The 9,785-nt window shown below is 39.9% G+C and overlaps 1 protein-coding gene across 1 annotated transcript in view; it reads right to left on the minus strand.

Annotated features, from left to right (window-relative positions):
• Positions 1-7,733, minus strand: part of LOC104942411 (corticotropin-releasing factor receptor 2) — a 48,841-nt gene extending 41,108 nt beyond the window's left edge. Inside the window, exons 1-2 of the mRNA XM_010767631.1 lie at positions 7,530-7,733; positions 7,302-7,421 (exon numbers count right to left, since the gene is read on the minus strand). Coding sequence (XP_010765933.1) covers positions 7,302-7,421; positions 7,530-7,650 — 241 coding nt within the window. The 5' untranslated portion in view covers positions 7,651-7,733. The remainder of the gene's footprint in view (positions 1-7,301; positions 7,422-7,529) is intronic.
• Positions 7,734-9,785: the final 2,052 nt, after the last annotated feature.

A 9,785-nucleotide genomic window follows, 5' to 3' on the forward strand; every position in this document is an offset into this window, starting at 1 on the left:
TCGGGCCCCCCCCCCCCCAAACCCAATGTACAAATCAGAGTAACACCATTCACCTCAATCCTAAACCAAACATGACCAATATTTAAAGAATTTTCAGTCAAACTGGCATGTCCAAATCGCCACATTTTCCAAAAGCAGGGACACACACATAACATCATCAACACCAACAGTTGTTTCAGGGCGGGTCAGAGCTGAACTGAAAACGCACTGAGGTTTTTCCTGTCGCACCGCAGCGGAGCAGCCTTACTCCGGAAACCGGGTCGTTTCAAGCCAAAAAATTGCGGCTAGAGCAAAAAGCACCGCAACATCACGCATTACGTCGAGGCGGGCCAGGGCGCGGATCAACTCCTGAACAACAACCAAATAGCGTGCTTTACAACGATGGAGAAACTTAACAAGCAGCAGTGGTCCACTGAAGAGACAGCACCTATATGGGAATTGGTCTTCCGAAGAGGTACGACGATGAAGCTGGAGCACAATCGCATTGTCGTTGTTGTCGGTGCAGCTGGCAGGGGCCTTTCAACCTCGTTTGGCTTTATGAAGCAGGCACGCAATGGTTACGTCATGACTACAAACAGACGCAGCATCAGTCGGACTCTGGCGGTGTGAAAGAGCCGAGCTAAACCGAAGAAACGGTTCTGACTGAAAACTCCAGCACGGAGCTTGAACCGGAGTTTGCTTGGTGTGAATGAGGTAATAGTCCAACCAAAGTAGGTCAGCCTTTTGCCCTTTTAGTCAAATCACAAGACAAAGAGTACAATGGATAAGACTCAAGACAGTGTATGGCTCAAGAAGACCAGGTAACATCATCAAGAATCCGTCAGACAGTCACCCACTTAATGCCCAACATATTGACTGGCTGGCTTGTACAAGTACACAAGGAGTTCTATTTGTCACAAACATTGAGAGTTACAAAAGTAAAATATGTAGTGAAATGGTGTGGTTGCTCAAGGGTGGGGCTGTGATTTAGCTATACACCGCCGCCGCGTAGTAATAAAGTTGAGCGCATACATAGTGAGACCTACAGTACAGAGACCTACAGTAATTTGACCCTATGGAAAAGCTGTGTTATTTATGGCGAAGTGTGAGTGTCATTTAAAACAATGTATGATGAGTGAGGTTGTGCCCGAAAAAAAAATAAAAAACGATTCTTTTTTTTTTTTTTTTCTCTTATCACTGAGGGCCCTCTTTGCTCAAGGGCCCCTGGGCACTTGCCCAGGTTGCCCATATGGTTAATCCGGCCTTGCTCTGGGGTGTATTGCCACTATTGGTGAATACCCGTCTGGTAAACCATTAATGCAATTGAGAGGAATTGCTCTTTTAGAATTGACCCAGCATTACTCAGATGTGTAATCGTGTCATTAGTTTCAAGAATAAGATAATTGACTGAAAATAAAACTATTTTTCGTTAAGTACAGCAGAAAACTGTTATTATTAAGGTATTTTATTCAGAATAATTACTTATGGCGGTTTATTGTTGAATTAAAATAATTCCCAAGTTCAGTGTTACAGAAACAAAAAATAGACAATTTCTTTTATATCGTTATAACCAAACCAATGTCTCTTTATATCTCAATTTCAAAACAGATAAAGAAAACACAAAAAAAACACCATTTTGTGTACAGCTGTAATCAGTAGACATCATCTTGGTTGAGTTAGAATGAAAATGGTTAACCAACCAGCATCAAGCTGCAATATCAACATTTCTATCAATCAATCCTCGAATTTCCAAATTGTTGCTTATTCATCTTCTGTTGAATGATTAATGGGAGGATGGTTGAAAGGTAGAAGTTTGATTAAACATATCAGCTTCACAGCAGATGTCTGTGCATCACATCACCAATTGCACTTAATCTCTCTTATGAGTGATGATTACTGAATCAGACAGGCCAACAGAGCCTGAGGAAAAGCTTTTGGGTGAAACTCTACACACAGCTGGGTCTTTTAAGCTTTCCTATTTCTCTTTATGCCCTCATGACACATTAGGAATAACTATAATTTTACGTCATAGATTGAAACACTTTTCCCATGTGTTTCCTGTTAAAACTCACAGCTGCATTAAAGTCAGTTGGTGAGAAATAATTATCAGAAAGTGTGCTACAAGTCAGTGGCCCGGAGGGAAACTAACAAGCCAAGCATAGAGGATAGCATGTCTGGATAATGAGACCATAATACACCGCATTAAACAGCTAAAGCGAATGTTGTCACATTTTGTAAGCACTTTATCCAATCCTTTTATAGCAGGTCACTGCAATAAGAACCATTATCATCTAAATCACGCTCTGTTGTATCCTTCCTGTGGATATATAAATACCACATACAGACCTACCAAGGCTACATTTATATCATCAAATATGGTATAGATCAAATGAAATGTCTGTCTTTTACTGTGTGTGCTGCTTGTTGCTGATTGGGCCCCTATAGGAACTCTGTGGGTAATGGCTGGTCAATTGTTTGCTTCACACATGCTGACCCAAATTTACTGACTGACTAACTTCTTACACAGTCCAGCCATGGAGAAGTGGATCAAAGGTTTCAAAGAGGTGTACATTCACAGCAGGGGAGGTACTTTAAGATGATTCTGGTGCAATCACAGGGAAAGGAAAAGTAGCACAAATTGTAGCAGCCAGAGGTGCTCTCTGCATGATAAAGTGCACAAAGGAAAATGGTTCTCTGTCCTCCAAAGAACCAAAAAAGCTTGCAGGTCTGTTCTCAAATGTCAGCGACTCACATTTTGTAGGAGATTAATCTTTGAAATGGAGAATCTAAATAACTGCAACTTGTACAACTTCTTTTGAAAATACAATCTAGGTTTTTTTATCTCACTCGCACATAATGACAGAAATCAACAAAAATGCACAAATTATCACGGAGAACTTTGAAAAAGCTGCAATTTTCTTGTTTGTTCATTACGCCGGTCTTTGTGTAGTCACTGCTCAATTTCAGTATTATGTTAGCCTCCGGAAGATGAGGTAATGTTGCACCGACTCACCCTCTATTTTAAAAGAAAAGAATCGAGCTGCATCTGAGACAAACCACGCTGCAGCAGCTCTGCTCCTCACTCTGATCCTGATACCCGCCACGGTGCTGATATGTCCTGGACTTTATTAATCCTGATAAGAGAATCAATAAAGTTCTATTGTAGAAACAGCGATTCTGACTTAAAGCTGTGTTGACTAGAAAGGTACACTGTGTGCTGATGTCTCCTCTGTGACAATGACTGGAGAAACACAGGGAGAAGCGTGATTCACTAAATAATCTGAACAGAAAAAGCACATGGGTCACCAAGATATGGCTTGCATTAGAAAAACTGACACGTTGCTGTTGATATTGTTCATCTTTGCTGGTGTGAACATCTTGTCTTGCCTGAGGCTTGACGGAAAACACATCACATAAGTGACAAAGCAGAGACAGCGAATGACCTTAACTCAAACAACTCAACCTCGACTGTGGTGATGTGTATTTCATGTAAACCAGAGAACTGAATAAATGCGCCAAAAAAAGTTTTAAAAATGCATAAACCTCTCCTGAAGGGGCCTGTTAAGTCTGTGAAATGTACGGCTTTTGTAAGAGAATTGGAACATTTTGCTGACATTAGACTACCTCAGTCATTCATTTTCATGTGCTACGGAAAACCTACAAGGTTACACACAAGATAGCATTTATATTCTCCAGTGTTCAACAACTGGGAGTACAACGCATACAGTAGGGGCTTTTCTTAGAATATAACATAGTACACCCTGGGTCATGCCTTTCAAATATGCAGGCCCATTAAATGTTTAGTTGTGAGACACTCCAAGAAATGGAAAATAATCTATTGTTAGTCCCTTACTAGGTCAGATACTCTATGTGGCCAAAATTAGACTCTGTCCACACACGCCACTCAGGCTTTTTCTTTACCGCAAAACAGCGTGCTATTGCTTTACATCAGATTATGTTTCTGATTTTAGACTCTGTGTTTAATTGCAACCCTCTACACCTGCCCATGTGATTTCAGGCCACACTTCTATTTTTGGTCTGACTTTTTTTCGAGATTTTTTAATTTTAATGTGTCAGTGGATGAAAATGGTGCCGCTTAAGTGACAGAATCAAAACACTGGCCTCCATTGTCTCAGCGCCCATGTCACTTGTTGTAAAACCATGCAGCCTACTGTGACTTAAGTTTGAATTTAGCATGAAAGAGTTTTGTAAACGCTAATACTATCCCACTTATACATTCACACTAATACAGTGAAGATAGCAGACTGGATGTCCTTGAAATATAACATGGACAATTCTATCTGGGGACTTTAATCAAATATGCTCCTTTTTGCTCAGGAGATGGTTAAATATGAACTTGAAAGTCTATCTATTCATTCATATCATGTTTAAATTAACATATAAAACTTGCATATTGAGATATAAGGGAATTTAATGAAAAAATTATTATCTAAATTGATAATAAATAACACATTGTAACTTGAAATAATTGCATGCAATACAATTCAAAGATTGCGGTTTCCTTTTTCATATCTTTCAGTTCAATGTGATTAACAAACTGGTCGCCCTTACAGTCGTAAGTTTCTCCAACCTTTAAGCTCCATTAAAGCAGAAAACAATACAGCCCAGAACAGCGCAAACTGTGCCTAACAATAGTGGAGAATAATGTAATAAGGTCCACTTTGATCCGAAATATGGAATTAAATGATGTGCGGTTATTCCATACAGCTGTTTGCAGGATGTACAGTATGGCCATCTGTTTTGAACTAGGTGAATACATCTATTTCCCAAAATGTTTAACTATTCCAGTAACTCAGACTCCTCTTTAAACCTCCCTTCCACTACTGTAAGTGCCTAAGAAACATTAGCACAATACAGGCAGTAAGGAAGGCATACAATGTTTCAAACACTGCAATCCCATCAAACTCCCATAAAGACCTGTATGCATCACTGCCATAATCTATAGAGACTCTAATGCTCGCTCGATAAAAAGTTCATTAAACAGCTCCATGGACTAAATTCTCAACAGCTTCTTAAAACTCCTGTGTGATTCCCGTGTTTTTAATATAAGACAATCGATCCCGCACAGCTAAACCGATCAAGTCTGGCTCAGTGGCTCTGACACAGGAAAACATGTAGCAAAAGTCTATAATCTTGCGCTACAGTTGGACAGCTGAAAGTCCCAACACTGCTGTCAGTGTGTGAAACAAGCTGTAAAATACTTTCAGTTATGTCTGATCGTCTGCAAAGTGGGCAAACTGTGAAATCACTTTGTTCCCTGTCTGAAACCACTTCCATAGTGGTCCATGGAAAATGCAATGACATTGAGAGCTCTAATGGACAAGCAAAATAAAATGTGTTCTCAGTTCAATGTCCAAAACTAAGTTGACACTTAATAATAATATTACTTTACTCGTGGGCCTGACACAAAGGAAAAAAAACATCTGTCACCTGCGTCATTCCACCTCAGAGCTGCAATCTGTGCAACAATGTGACTTCATTTCCATAAAAGAGCTCGTTTTTTCTTTCATTCTTACAGTATACTCTTTGATCAAATCCATTTAAAATAGCAGGAGCTAATTATGTCATCACCTCCAGCAAACAAAAATGCCATTATGTTGCACTTGCGTTTGACAGGCCCATTGTTTGATTGTGAGGTACATTTGACCAACATTTTTAACAACTGCAAAATTGCCACTCCTTAGCCTGTAAAAAATATTAATTCACATCGATCCCCGGGGGGGGGTCAACTAATGAAGGTATACATCAGAGCAGGTGTTGGCTGCACGTTTCACACCAAGGGAAATTAACCACCAGACACGCCAAACAATATGTAGAAACAGCAGCAGAGCAAAGGGGGAATCAATGCAGTAAGAGGGCATACACAGGGTGTGTGTGTGTGTGTGTGTGTGTGTGTGTCTGTGTGTGCGTGTGTGCGTGCGTGCGTGCGTGCGTGCGTGTGCGTGCGTGTGGTGGGGATAAGTAGTTTATAGCAACGGGCACATGAGCTTATTAAAGTGATAACAAGCTTGTTAAATGAGAAATATAGCCTCGGACATGCACTCTCAAACTGTCACCTGCACCCTTTTTGCTTTGATATTTTCGGATGTTATTGGCTGAAATTAAAGCTGCAATTGAATTCTCTGAATGTGTCAATTCAGTTCATCACTCTCATGATTAATACACAAGTTACATAACGTGACACTGCTGGTGACATGGAGAGTTGTGATATGTTCTTCTCAGCACTTGGTGAAACTGTTGGCTGAAACAGACTGAGTTTAGAATTGCTCAGTCTTTCAAGCCAGCTGATAATAAAACCTATCTTAAGCTTATTGTTTAAAAAAAAATATTTCAAAATGGTCTCTGTATATAGTTCCAGTGACTTTGGCTGAAACTTGGAGTCAAGACTTAATGTGGAGGTGAAGCTGACATCAGCTGCATGCTGACTTCAAACCAGAAACCACACATTCATTTGAACACACCATTGGATTTCCATCTGGTCACGATCACAACAAATAGACTGATGGCTCGATGGTGACAGGTGTGGTCATGGGTAAGTTTCAATGCCATAAATTAAGCTTCTAAAATGTTCATGTGATGGATTCAGAAAAACATATGTGTCCACCAAGGACCTTGTGAACTCTGTGGAAGATTAAGTGGCCAGAAAATGAAGCTGCCTATAGCCGACAATCCTATATGACCAGATTGCAATGCATTCTGGTCAACTCGATCTGTATTCCATAACAGCCTGCGAAGGTTTAATTTAATTTAATTCTCTCTTCTGTGTCAGATTATTGATAGATACTGAAAATTCATTTTTCACAGTATTTTGAAAATATAAATGTTCTCAAACTCAACTGCAAACTGCTATCTGATCACAAGAGCAAGTTTGGCATGGTACACAATCTGATGAAACGATCAAATTAGAGAATTATAAATGTAATCACGTCACATTTGAAAGATTTTCAAGGGCTTTTAGATATATTTTTCCTAAGCAAACAGCACACATGCTCATGTGATGCAGCTGTTGCAGTGACTCAAGGTGTAATGACCATTATTGAGATTCACTGTCACTCACCACTGCTCTCGACCAAATTTCACATGCAACATCATACAGTGCATAACACACATTAGAGTTTGTTTGCTGAGTGTGTTTGCTTATAGAAGCAGACATTGCATTTTCATCCAAAATAATATTATGCTTTTACTTTTAAATCCAGCACATATGGGAGGATTTTGAATGCAATATCATGTACGTGCAAAAAAATAAATAAAATGTTATCCATATAAATAACTTTTGCCATCACGGATTAATGTCTTACTGGTTGTGTTGTACTTCACTCCGTTGATGTACTCAGGGCAGGGTCTCTCCACAATCCTCCCGGTGCTGCTCCGCGGCCAGCATGTTCCAATCTCATCGGTTGTGGCATTGCAAAAAAAACCTTAGGGGGGGAATAAAGTAGAATAAAAAACGCGGAAGCTTAAATATTTTTCCGGTATCCAAGACCTCTGAATAATTGACAACAAAACGGGAAGAAATTCCATCTTACCATCAGTGCTCAGCAAGGACAATGAAGCGTTCCCCAAAAAAGTGTCTTGGAGAGCATCTACTAAACTACAATTAAGGTCCCCTAGCTCCCCGAATATTATCTGAATAATAGTAGCATCCATGGTGCAATCCGCCGCTTTGGATAATGTTATATGAATTCCAAGTCCGACGAGAGGCGGACACTGAGACCAGTGGTGTTCATGGGCTTGTGAAGCTGAGCAACAGTAATGACAAGTAGGGAGCCTTCACCCGCTGGGAGCCGGGAGCCGAGTGCCCGGCCAATCACAGCCACGCAATTTCTCATCCATCCAACGTGCTGCAGCAACCCGGTGGAAGACAGCCGACACACCGGACTGACCGGATCATGAGCTTTGTCACCCGGACCCATCACACCTGCTATCCAAAATGTCGTGTTCAGTCAAGCGAGAACAGTCCCTGCTGTCAGAAAATGAAGTGAGTTGGAGGCAGCCTCTATAGAATAAACATATATGCAATCCCAGACATGTTGCCTGTGGCTGTACCCTGAATATTTCCTCAAGATATGAGAAATCAATAGATCATGGGCAAGGTACGAAAAAAGAGAAATTATGTAAGCCTCTTTCAGTCGTCAAAAACTCAAAAGGGGGGTGACACCCAGCAAAGTACCTTATTCTAAAAGGCCTTGTTTTGTGGGTAGATATAACATAATAAAAAAGGTGTGAAGAACCAATCAGCCCTGTTATACAATGCAAGTGCAGCTGCCATTGAATAAGCACTTTAATGAGGACTTTGGTGTGAGTAATTATATCCAACCACAAACTTGTAAATAACACAGTTTTTATTAAACATAACCCACAATATTTCTACCCTTAATGCCATAAATTCAGCTTTCTCAAATGTGCATGGGCTCAATTGAACTAAAGTCTGTGGCAGATTAAGTGGCCAGAAAATGGAACTGCGTGGTCTGTATTTTATAGAAGAGCAGACTGCAATGCATTCTGGTCAACTGGAACCGGTCTCCCTAACATCCCACTTTACATCCGTGAATTCAGTGACTAGCAGGAATTAGTGTGCCATTTATGCAGCCAAGCAGGGAATAGCGTTGTGGGTGCCAGGGTGGTACAATAGATGGAGTAAATATTGTTCAAGCTTGATACCAGCGACTGTATCCCATTAAAATGTAATTATAGATTACTATTTATCAAAAACAAAATACTTTCCTGACCTTATAATATACATTTTATGATTTGCCTTACCTAGCATTACAAAGTTTATTTCTCAAAACCACAGTCTATTCTTATCCACTACTGAAAATGTCAAATCATTCATTTCAACTCTCATCCCAGTTTATCTAACATTCAAGGACTCCAGACTGCAAAGGGTTGTCTGGGGACGCTAAATGTAATCTACTGAAGAAACCACAATAATATTTTTTTCACTTACTTCTTCTCAAATCATTTTTAAATATACAATTCATGTCATCGACAAAATCAGATGCAATATTATTGAGCTGCAGGTAATTTGCATATTGTGTTGAATAAAATAGACAGAAAACATGAGGAAATGACTCATAACAGAATGCCCTCGCCCCTTATAGAGAGAAAAAATGAAAAATAAATAGTCCCTTGTACTGTATCTCAACTGCACAGGTGGAAATAGGGGCTTATGAATGTAAATCAATACTTTTTTGTCAGGAGTATAAGCAGAAAGATAAATTCAGTGATTTATTTTTAAAAGTGATCAAGAGTCCAAATGGTAGTGGATGCTAGATTGTTGTGGTTTGCATTACTGTTTTGTAGCCAAAGCCAAAATCGGTAAAGCTGATTTTAAAATGTGACAGAGATGTAAAATCAGAGTTTGGACCTCAGACAAAAAATGTGGCTCTGGCTTTGATGCAACAAGTCTTCGAACAGTAGCAGAATACTGCAGGCCTTTGTCAGTGCGTTTTCAAATGATCCAGTCTTCAGTTTCTGTGGATAAGGTGTAAAGGTAAGCTGGTTAAATTTGACAAGTGTTAAAGATTCAACATGCAAGCCAGGGTTTCTGGTGTTAGGGTCAGTCACTTAAAGTGAACCTATCATGCAAAATTCACTTTTGATGTCTTTTATACATAAATATGTGTCCCCGGTGAGTCAGGGAACTCACAAAGTGTCAGAAAACAAAACCATCTCTCTTTCCTCTGTACCCAAATCTCTAAAAACGGGGGTACAACAGAGCTGATCCAGATTTGCGTCCGATATGACGTAATATTGGAAATGTGGACCCACGGCGCTATCAG

This window comes from Notothenia coriiceps, unplaced genomic scaffold (genome assembly GCF_000735185.1).
Source record: "Notothenia coriiceps isolate Sejong01 unplaced genomic scaffold, NC01 NC01_scaffold00004495, whole genome shotgun sequence".
NCBI classification, from domain to species: domain Eukaryota; kingdom Metazoa; phylum Chordata; class Actinopteri; order Perciformes; family Nototheniidae; genus Notothenia; species Notothenia coriiceps.